The sequence below is a fragment of the Sinohyriopsis cumingii genome, chromosome 19, assembly GCF_028554795.1.
Source record: "Sinohyriopsis cumingii isolate HCF-2022 chromosome 19, ASM2855479v2, whole genome shotgun sequence".
NCBI lineage: Eukaryota > Metazoa > Mollusca > Bivalvia > Unionida > Unionidae > Sinohyriopsis > Sinohyriopsis cumingii.
This window is the reverse complement of record NC_142979.1, coordinates 53,702,084-53,714,171: the sequence shown is the minus strand read 5'-3', so window position 1 is coordinate 53,714,171 and position 12,088 is coordinate 53,702,084. Positions and strand designations below refer to the sequence as shown.

Genomic DNA, 12,088 nt, shown 5'->3' with positions numbered 1-12,088 from the left:
TTGTCTGTGTTGGGTCATATACTTTGTGGTCTTGTTTTTGTTGGGTCATGTACTTTGTGGTCTTGTCTGTGTTGGGTCATATACTTTGTGGTCTTGTTTTTGTTGGGTCATATACTTTGTGGTCTTGTCTGTGTTGGGTCATGTACTTTATGGTCTTGTCTGTGTTGGGTCATATACTTTGTGGTTTTGTTTGTGTTGGGTCATGTACTTTGTGGTCTTGTTTGTGTTGGGTCATGTACTTTGTGGTCTTGTTTGTGTTGGGTCATGTACTTTGTGGTCTTGTCTGTGTTGGGTCATGTACTTTGTGGTCTTGTTTGTGTTGGGTCATGTACTTTGTGGTCTTGTTTGTGTTGGGTCATGTACTTTGTGGTTTTGTTTGTGTTGGGTCATGTACTTTGTGGTCTTGTCTGTGTTGGGTCATGTACTTTGTGGTCTTGTTTGTGTTGGGTCATGTACTTTGTGGTCTTGTTTGTGTTGGGTCATGTACTTTGTGGTCTTGTTTGTGTTGGGTCATGTACTTTGTGGTCTTGTTTGTGTTGGGTCATGTACTTTGTGGTTTTCTTTGTGTTGGGTCATGTACTTTGTGGTTTTGTTTGTGTTGGGTCATGTACTTTGTGGTCTTGTCTGTGTTGGGTCATGTACTTTGTGGTCTTGTTTGTGTTGGGTCATGTACTTTGTGGTCTTGTTTGTGTTGGGTCATGTACTTTGTGGTCTTGTTTGTGTTGGGTCATGTACTTTGTGGTCTTGTTTGTGTTGGGTCATGTACTTTGTGATTTTGTTTGTGTTGGGTCATGTACTTTGTGGTCTTGTTTGTGTTGGGTCATGTACTTTGTGGTCTTGTTTGTGTTGGGTCATATACTTTGTGGTCTTGTTTGTGTTGGGTCATGTACTTTGTGGTCTTGTTTGTGTTGGGTCATATACTTTGTGTTTGTGTTGGGTCATATACTTTGTGGTCTTGTTTGTGTTGGGTCATGTACTTAGTGTTTGTGTTGGGTCATATACTTTGTGGTCTTGTTTGTGTTGGGTCATATACTTTGTGGTCTTGTTTGTGTTGGGTCATGTACTTTATGGTCTTGTTTGTGTTGGGTCATATACTTTGTGTTTGTGTTGGGTTATATACTTTGTGATCTTGTTTGTGTTGGGTCATGTACTTTGTGGTTGTGTTTGTGTGGGGTCATGTACTTTGTGGTCTTGTTTGTGTTGGGTCATGTACTTTGTGGTTGTGTTTGAGTTGGGTCATGTGGTTGTGTTTGTGTTGGGTCATGTACTTTGTGGTCTTGTTTGTGTTGGGTCATGCACTTTGTGGTCTGGTTTGTGTTGGGTCATGTACTTTGTGGTCTTGTTTGTGTTAGGTCATGTACTTTGTGGTCTTGTTTGTGTTAGGTCATGTACTTTGTGGTTTTGTTTGTGTTGGGTCATGTACTTTGTGGTCTTGTTTGTGTTGGGTCATGCACTTTGTGGTCTTGTTTGTGTTGGGTCATGTACTTTGTGGTCTTGTTTGTGTTAGGTCATGTACTTTGTGGTTTTGTTTGTGTTGAGTCATGTACCTTGTGGCCTTGTTTGTGTTGGGTCATGTACTTTGTGGTCTTGTTTGTGTTAGGTCATGTACTTTGTGGTTTTGTTTGTTTTGGGTCATGTACTTTGTGGTCTTGTTTGTGTTGGGTCATGTACTTTGTGGTCTTGTTTGTGTTGGGTCATGTACTTTGTGGTCTTGTTTGTGTTGAGTCATGTACTTTGTGGTCTTGTTTGTGTTGAGTCATGTACTTTGTGGTCTTGTTTGTGTTGGTTCATGTACTTTGTGGTCTTGTTTGTGTTGGGTCATGTACTTTGTGGTCTTGTTTGTGTTGGGTCATGTACTTTGTGGTTGTGTTTGAGTTGGGTCATGTGGTTGTGTTTGTGTTGGGTCATGTACTTTGTGGTCTTGTTTGTGTTGGGTCATGCACTTTGTGGTCTTGTTTGTGTTGGGTCATGTACTTTGTGGTCTTGTTTGTGTTAGGTCATGTACTTTGTGGTCTTGTTTGTGTTAGGTCATGTACTTTGTGGTTTTGTTTGTGTTGGGTCATGTACTTTGTGGTCTTGTTTGTGTTGGGTCATGCACTTTGTGGTCTTGTTTGTGTTGGGTCATGTACTTTGTGGTCTTGTTTGTGTTAGGTCATGTACTTTGTGGTCTTGTTTGTGTTGAGTCATGTACCTTGTGGCCTTGTTTGTGTTGGGTCATGTACTTTGTGGTCTTGTTTGTGTTAGGTCATGTACTTTGTGGTTTTGTTTGTTTTGGGTCATGTACTTTGTGGTCTTGTTTGTGTTGGGTCATGCACTTTGTGGTTTTGTTTGTGTTGAGTCATGTACTTTGTGGTCTTGTTTGTGTTGGGCCATGTACTTTGTGGTCTTGTTTGTGTTGGGTCATGTACTTTGTGGTCTTGTTTGTGTTGAGTCATGTACTTTGTGGTCTTGTTTGTGTTGAGTCATGTACTTTGTGGTCTTGTTTGTGTTGGGTCATGTACTTTGTGGTCTTGTTTGTGTTGGGTCATGTACTTTGTGGTCTTGTTTGTGTTGAGTCATGTACTTTGTGGTCTTGTTTGTGTTGGGTCATGATTTTTGTGGTCTTGTTTGTGTTGGGTCATGCACTTTGTGGTTTTGTTTGTGTTGAGTCATGTACTTTGTGGTCTTGTTTGTGTTGGGTCATGTACTTTGTGGTTTTGTTTGTGTTGAGTCATGTACTTTGTGGTCTTGTTTGTGTTGGGTCATGTACTTTGTGGTCTTGTTTGTGTTGAGTCATGCACTTTGTGGTCTTGTTTGTGTTGGGTCATGCACTTTGTGGTTTTGTTTGTGTTGAGTCATGTACTTTGTGGCCTTGTTTGTGTTAGGTCATGTACTTTGTGGTTTTGTTTGTGTTGGGTCATGTACTTTGTGGTCTTGTTTGTGTTGAGTCATGTACTTTGTGGTCTTGTTTGTGTTGAGTCATGTACTTTGTGGTCTTGTTTGTGTTAGATGAGGCATGGAAGAGCCGCATTGATTCGGGAACCAAAAGGCACAGTGTCAACGGCATTTTGTTACACAGAACAATTAGTTTGTGAATAACTTTTTTTGTTCAATAACAAGATCCTAGACCAAACATTGTGCATAACATATAGATAGGCTGGTAGGGAAAACTTTTGATTCTGGAGTCTAAGGATCAGAGATCATGGTTATGGGAAGAGGAAAATAATGATTTCTGCAAATTAAGTTAAGTTCAAGACCACATTACCTTACCAAAGGTATCCATTATTCATTAATCCCTAGGTCTATCTTTGTTAGTGCCAGTACAGTAGACTCTTAATCACGGGTTGAGCACATATATACCATTCGTGGAACTGTTGTTGCCTATAGCTGATACGTGTCTTCTTAACTGTTTCATGCAGGTCTGTATAACGAGGAAGATGAGTTCTACTACGATCATGTGAGGAACAATCATCAATCTCAGCCATTGAAAATCAAATCCATGGTGGGACTGGTACCATTATTCTGCACCCTGGTGTTGAGGGAATCAGATATGAAGCACCATCCAGGCTTCTACAAAAGGACAAAGTGGTTCCTGGAGAACAGAAAAGATCTTGTGAAATCAGTAGGTTTATTATGCAAGGAATAAAAAAAGGCAGCAGGAGTATGTGTAAAGAAATGTAGTAGAGGTTAGAATGACAGAATTTTTCCCACGTTTATTTGTCTGCATGGCAGACCTGCCAACTCTTACGATTTTGCCATAAGTCTTATGAAAATTACCCTTAAAGTATGGACTTACCACATACAAGCAAAAACTAAAATTGGTTGATCCATGTTTGATTTGGATCCAGGTTTCATATTAGAATTAGTGAAATTAGCCAGGGAACCAGACTAATCTTACAGCAGCACCCTAGATGCTTTAAACTGCACCTGTTTGTTCATGCGTAGTGTCTGCTTGATCAAACTGTTGATTATATAATTTTTTTAAAATGGCATCCAGAAAGTGATGCATGTTTAAAATGAAAGGGAAAATAAGCTTCTAGATAAGTGCTAATAATCAACACAAGAATAAAAATGAGTATTCAGATTCTTGTGAATAAAAGCTGGAAAGGACACCATTACGTTTATTGGATATCACGTGCCAGTTTGAGTATGTCTCGTGGTGGGAGATATGTTTGCGGTCATCATGTAAAAAGAATTTCCAGGAATTAAGTCAAGTTGGCAGATAGCAACAGGCCATTGAGTTGCATAGGGCTTAGGAACTAACATTTGTGCAACTGTACTAATGGTAAATAAAGTCTATGCTTACTTTACAACCTTTTCAGTTGAACATAATGTTTATCGTCGCTGTGTCAAACCTTTAATTTATGTTTTCCAGTTTTACAACAGCGGGTACCATACAATAGCAGTTCTTGATATTTTATTACACATTACTGAAAACTAGTCAGTCTTATGGAAAAAAATGAACTTCCTTGCTGAGATGGACTCATCAGGGTTGGCAGGTCTGTATATGTCAGAAACCAGGTCCCTGGTGCAAATCAGACATTTACATTGGTTGGATTCACCCTATTCTGTACACATATATGAATAAGATGCCTTTTGTCACCTGCATTTTAGCTCACCTGGATATAAGACTGATAGCATGGTCCTGTGTACATCATGTGTCTGTCAGCCTGTCAGAAACCACTGGACTTATTTTGACCAAAGTTGGCAGAGCATTTAGGCATTGAAGGTTTTTAAATTGGTACAGATGATGCCAATCAGCATCAGCATTGGATGCTGTTACCCATTAAAAAACCTTAAATGACTTGCTCTCCAGGACTGCGGAACGGACTTTTTTTGGCTTGGTTTGATGCTTTGAACCATTCAACATAATTTGACCAAATTTACCAAAAGCAATCTTTCCATGAAAGTCTTTCAGATTAAGTTTTACATTATGCTGATTTGCTACGAAATATGGCCAATGTTGCTAAATATAGAAAAAAACTTCAAATGATTTCCATTTTTAAAATCAACTTTTCAGAATGTTGCCAAACTTGAAAAAGCATTCTGGCATAGATGGCTTTCAAATTTTACAAATGATGTATCTACCAAGGCGAGCAGCATCATGTCCTTAATGATTTGTTATGAATCTTTGTCTATATTATGGTCATCATTTAACGATGCACATATTGACACATCATTATGCTCCGTATTTATGACTTATTGGCTTCTTTACTTACAGCTGGATACAGTGTATGACAGAATTTTTTGGATGCAACTAGTCTCAACAGATTAACTGCAGTGAAACTTACTCTATAATAGAAGATGCACATGTTGGCGAGATTTTTTTATGAAACTTAGCAGTTATGTTATACTTGGATAGGAGCAGTTCCTTATTGACTTTAAGGCCAGAGGGTGAAAAATCATAGTGCTTGCACAGACTATAGTCTGTACATGGGCATGTCTCTTGTATTAAGTCCAGGTTTCAACAGTTAAGGTTTGCTGGAGTTCATATTGTCATTGTAGATTCCACATGACAAGTTCAATTTTCCTTAATGTTCCTGCATTCAGTTTCTATTAGTTTTAGATAAGTCCTTGCTAGATCAGTGGTTCAGTATTCTGGATATGCAGTTGCAAAATTAAATTAATTTTACAAGGTACTGCTATATATTTTTACCTTTTCCCACACTAAAATCACTTTTGTCATATGTACCTAGAATCCCATTGGTTATAAATATCTCTGTTCTGTTGGAAGGAGATAGTTAATTCTTTTGATGCCTATTTTCTATTTCAGATTTCTTTCATGTGTTCAGGTCAAAGGGAGGAAGCTCTCTTGCTCTCAGTGGTCAACAAGAAAAAGCTGATCAAAGTGTTGAAGATCATCCTAGATGAGGATGAGTTTTTGTCCCCATATGGAATTCGGTCCTTGTCCAAGGTCTGTTGTGAAAGAGAAATATTAGGTGGTGTATGATAAAGTTGTTAATGTTTTTCATGGTTAGTTGTACTTATCAACCAACAAAATTTACAATGAATGATCTGTTGCATTGCATGACAAAACAAAGTTCAGTTCTTATGTTTGGAAGTAAATGCTTCTGAAAAATATTTGTCAAGCTTCAGAATCATTTGAACAGTTTGTTTTGGTTATAAAAATATTAAGCCGTGAGAAAAGATATAGTGACATTGCAGGCTTTCATGGCACTGCTGAGGTGTTAGACTATTGTGTATTCTGTACATAGCTTTGAAATGTCAGACAGAGGCAGTGAAAATGATGTTAAAAGCAATGAAAATTTTGTTAGGCAATGAAAATGATGTTGCTTGTACATTCAATATCGCCACCATAGCAGCCATCTAAGAAATTTTGTTATCACTACTGAACCTGAATGGATGCTCATATCCACATGCAGTTTTCATTTAAAGACTTCTTTTGATGTCTGATTGGTTCTAAATGATTATGGGGCAATCACAGTAGCCATTTTGAAAGTTAGTCATCTTGAAGATCTTGTTATTGCTACTCCTTCTGAATGGATGGTCATATAAATATGAAGTTTTCATTAAAATACTTCTTATGATGTCCATTTGGTCCTAAATGAAAATGGTGCAGATCTGATGCGTACAATATGACAACCATGGCAGCCATCTTGAAAATGTTATTGTCACTACTACTGAAAGGTCTTATCAACATGGGGTTTTCACTGAAAGACTTCTTATGATTCAGATGAGGAAACTTCTGATAAGAAATTGAAAGTTAATAATGATCTAACCAAGAAACCTGTTGTAGAAATGTCCAGATATTCAGGAAAGAGTACAAGGAAAAGTGGTCATTCATTAATTTTTTTTAATATTCAGTCAAATGTTATAATAAATATTGTATACACGGACAATTGTTCTGTGACAATATCTCAAATTTATTTGCTTATGTGATTTGTCCCAGAAAATAAAGGTCTATATTTTTCTGGGAAATGGTATTAAATCCAAAACAGCAACATCGGCAATATGCTTCTTGTGATACCTAATTCATCCTAAATGAAAATGGTGCTGATAATACATCCTGTAAGGCTGCCATGATGGGTGTTGTGAAAATCTTGTTACAGTTTTACTCGCACAAATCTGACATGCAGATATGCATTATTGGTACAGTTTTACTCACACTAATCTGACATGCAGATATGCATCATTGGTAAAGTTTTACTCACACCAATCTGACATGCAGATATGCATCATTGGTAAAGTTTTACTCACATCAATCTGACGTGCAGATATGCATCATTGGTGAAGTTTTACTCGCACCAGTCTGACATGCAGATATGCATCATTGGTAAAGTTTTACTCACACCAGTCTGACGTGCAGATATGCATCATTGATACAGTTTTATTCACACCAATCTGACATGCAGATATGCATCATTGGTACAGTTTTACTTACACCAATCTGACATGCAGACATGTATCATTGGCACAGTTTTATTCACACCAATCTGACATGCAGACATGCATCATTGGTACAGTTTTACTTACACCAATCTGACATGCAGATATGCATCATTGATACAGTTTTATTCACACCAATCTGACATGCAGACATGCATCATTGGTACAGTTTTATTCACACCAATCCGACGTGCAGATATGCATCATTGGTACAGTTTCACCCCAAATCAGGACTTAAATACTGTTATTGCAGCAGTTATATGGATTTGGCTCAAAAGGCATGTTGTTCTGATGCAATGCAGCATGTGCAATGTGCAAATCTGTCAGTTGGAAACGAGCATCATTAAAAAACAACCCAGCAGTTAGGATTAATATCCTCCTTATCATAAATAGCTCAGTCCCACCTTTCAATCATGATCAACAGTTACTATTACATGATCTCTGACATGGAATGGAGGCCAAAACAAAAAAGACCTTTCTCACTTTCTCGCAAACTTTGATTTATTTTGACAAAAGGCCTTCTCCAGTGCCTGAAATGGAATCTACTGTGGTTTCTGATATGGTTCAATTAAACAACTGTTGACCCAGTGTTTATAATGTCTGTGACACACTTCATATCATCTGCAGTTTAGCCTTAATAGTTTCTATTGCACTCATGACAGCTCCTCCTTTTTTTGCTAAGAACAGGCTTCTGCTCATGGGGAATCAGTTTCTTGGTTTATAAACCTTTTTTCTTCATTGTATTGTCAAGAAGTATATTTTACTCCTGAAATACCTTTCCATGACTTACTTTCACAAAGAAAATACTTGAATGGTTGGAGAAATCATGCAAAAACAGTTCTGCTCCTGCACATGTTTAATTGTATCTACACAAATCCTCAAGAATTTAAGTAGAAGAATAGCAGAATTCAGCAATGATAATTTAATTCCATGAAAAATAAAGTAAGATTGTTACATTATTGCACATGCATGCTGTAGCATTTATGTAGAGGGGTTGTACAGTTGCAATCTTGGCATGGTCCGCTTGAGAAACTTGCATTGATATTGTACTGATCTGTATTCAGGAATAGGTCTGAAGTGGATCACTGACTCCTTTGTAAATGGCAAGATAGTGACAATAATTTACTCTCCAATGGCAAATAAGCATAAGCAAGTGACACTTCACAAGCTCACTAAGCAATGTACATGTGAAACCAGATTTCAAAAATCACGGTTGAAAATGTACGCGTGATTAAAATTAATTCAAATTGGTAGAAGGGGGTAATGGAGGTGTTGCATGCAGAGTGTATCATTAATCAGTAAAATAAATATCCATTTACTACTGCGATAAGATTTAATATTAATTCAGAACATCAGCATTGACTAGTAGAGATCAAGAACATATGAATTGACATCATTGATTTATCTGGTGGAGTCCAGAACATCAGCATTGACTTGCCTAGTGTAGTCATATGATCAAAATTCAAATTCTTCAGACTCCATCAATCAGTTTTATATTACTAGGTATCTCACTGCCACATCCTTACATTTTCACAATTCTCCCCATTTTTAGAAGAGGGAGACAGAGTTCCCCCTCTTTTGCAAAGACCTGTTTCTAATTCTGTGAAATTACCACATGTGTAGCATTTCACAAGAACTGACATAAAACCCCACAATATGTATAATTTATGTGGAAAATTTTGTTTGATTTTATAAGTTAATAAAAAAAAAATCATTTTTATTTTTCAGTTTCACAAGGATCATCCTTTCATTCTGAACATGAACAACACACACTACAGTGTCCGTTATGAGCCTGCAGAATCACAGTCAAAGCTGTTTGGTGGAAACAGCAATTGGAGAGGACCAATTTGGCTTCCAAGTAAGTTCTGTGCTTGATACTTTTCAATCTGAATTAATCCGTTGGCATTAATCCAATGCAAACCATTTCCAACTTAACGCATTGTTGTTCCTTATCTTTTCAAAGGTAAGATAGAGTTTCTGATTTGTTTCCTAAAGGGGTATAACTAATCCATTGATCAGCCATAACAGAATTATATACAGCATAACAAGCAGTGAGTTTTTGAATGTCAAAATGGAAGATAACTGAGTTCTTCATGATAAGATCATCTTCTAAGGATGATACTGTAGAGCAAGAGGAAAACTCTCACATTCCAACTTAAAGTGGGGGCCCCGAGTGGTCTAAAGCGCTCTCCGTTATGGATCATTGTCATCTCACCTCTGTCTGCGTAGGTTCGAGTCTCGGATTCGGCCGATGTGGGTATGTGAGAAAGCTTGCCAGTAGCTTCTCCTGGATCAGTGGGTTCTTTCCGAGGATTTCCCGGGTTCTTCCTCCACCATTAATACTGGCCACCATGTATAGCCTATCTTGTGCTGAAAAATGGCATTAAACCAACAACACCAACACCAACTTAAAGTGAGGATGTTGCACAAACCAGTGAATAGTCAGCACCTTGTCCACATCACATGGAACCAGAGGCTGAGAAAATGGAAGATAAGGAACCAAAATTCCAACACATCTGGTTGATTACTTAAAACTGCTTAAGGAAAGAACCAATAAAGAAGGATGTTACATGATTTCTATTGATAATTTAAGGAAGTTAATCTATTTACCCATTAAAATGGTTGTACAGGTTAACCTGTGTTCTTCAAAGGTGGCAACAATAGCTGAATACAGCTTTGCAACAAATTTGATCCTACAACAGAAATATCCTAGGGACAAAATTTGTGGAAAATTATATTTGAATATCATGAAGACCAGCTCCCAAATTTGTTTAAATTGGCCAAAATTGAAGTGGTTTTCCAATTACAAACAGCAGATTGTGAGAGGGAATTTATTTCACAAAACAAAATTGACACTGCTTTTAACATCAGAAACAGTGAATAAACTGATGAGTATTTAGGTACAAGGGAGTCATATAGACCATTTCCTGTTTCTCCTTCAAATACATTCCCCAATCACATTAACGTTAGGGATATAAGCCTGCTACCTCTCGAATCCAGCCCTACTAAAAGACGAAAATTTGTCTTTTCGGTCTATCTCATATAGACCAAAGGGCAATAACTCTTGCCCCTTACCTCCCTTTGCCACCGCCAGGTGTCACTAGTTTTTAAGCTTCGCTTGTACGGATAACACGTACATTATACCTCCAAGCCATCTTAGTGTTAAATTGGACCATCCGAAGTTAAATTTGGATTTATTGCGTTGGACAATCATTCTTCTACAGGTTGTATACATTATTTTAACAATTTTTCTCAAAATTGAGTGACTTTGTCACCCTTACGGATTTCATTTACTGAAGACCATGTTACACACGCTATCACGGAACTCGTGTTGTTAATTTAGAGTTAACACGACTCTGACTAATTTCGCTTACTCCGTTAGTAATGGTTGCGGTATTAGCGAATTAATAACATGCTGAATTGCTAATTTGTGTTTTGTTTTCTTTTCTTGTGTCGTTTCAGTAGAAATGTCAAACAAATGCATGAAATGCAAAAAGTTCAAAGCAAAAGAAGACAACCATGACTCTTGTATTGTATGTACTAAGTGTACATCATCTATACCATGCAGCATGTGTAATACTTGGACAGAGCAAACATGGGCTGATGTAGTCCAGGAGGCAGCAAAAGGGACGGATAGACGGAATAAGTCGAAGAAAGATAGCATTGATGTCCTCAGTATACATCCGAAAACATCCTCCATTGCGAGCCTTGTGGGGGATGTTGGGGTCCCCCCTCCACCTAAAGTTCATCGTTTGCACCGTCAGCCACAGTAACATCAGCGGCAATGGAGGGAAATAATGTTGACAGGGTACAACAGTCCAACTTTGAACAGATGCGTCGTTTTTTCCAGGAAACGACGATGCAGCTATTGACATCAGGCCAGATATTACCCTTATTTCCCTCGCTCGCTAACACAGCTTTGTCTGACTCTTTGGGGGAATGTTCCCACAATTTTAGGCTGCCCAGTGGGCGTAAGTCCCCTGGCATGTCCGAGCACGGCCTTTGGGCCTGTAAGTCAGGACGCATGGGGTTTTTACCGGATCCATCGGATCCATTTCTTTATACAACCTCTATGTCACCGGCCATCCAACTGTCCCAGCATGGGGACCCTATTGGTAAAACGATCTGACCAAACATGACTTACGGGGATTTTAGTGATAAATCCGTCCGTCAAGCTGTACCGCCGGCAACATACCAATACTATGGCGGAGATTTTAGTGAGAAATCTGTCCGTCCAGCCAGGCCATTGGAGCAGCCGGTACCGGTGATAGCAGGACCGTCGCCAACATTCAGACTGACCACAAGCCAGACAAACCAGCTGGCAGGGCCGGCCGTCCATATGTTCATGGCTTATCCACAAGGGAGAGTTAGTGACAGTGTTAAGGATCTATGCCACCTGGTATGCTCTATTCAGAAATGCAAGCTATTACAGAACACGACTCGGCACACAGTGAGGGTGACGAAACTCCTGCAAATCAGCCGTACACAGATCCAACCATGGAACGGACTGAGTTTGGCTTCAAGGCGGCAGTGGAAGAAATTTATAGGGTGTTGGCAATTTCAGAATGCCCTCCACCTCCTACCGCCACTCAAGACTACAAAGTTAAGGCGTCAGTAGATCTTGACGGGGAGGAAGAGATGCCATCCTTCCGGCTCCTTCCCCAGTCGGCAAAATTAAGGAGATCATCGATCATATATCAGG

The 12,088-nt window shown here is 38.7% G+C and overlaps 1 protein-coding gene across 1 annotated transcript in view; it reads left to right on the top strand.

The window, feature by feature from the left end:
- LOC149775720 (uncharacterized) overlaps positions 1 to 12,088 on the top strand; it is a 149,621-nt gene that overhangs the window by 111,287 nt on the left and 26,246 nt on the right. The window contains exons 14-16 of the mRNA XM_089944021.1: positions 3,399 to 3,601; positions 5,753 to 5,893; positions 9,115 to 9,244. Coding sequence (XP_089800147.1) covers positions 3,399 to 3,601; positions 5,753 to 5,893; positions 9,115 to 9,244 — 474 coding nt within the window. The remainder of the gene's footprint in view (positions 1 to 3,398; positions 3,602 to 5,752; positions 5,894 to 9,114; positions 9,245 to 12,088) is intronic.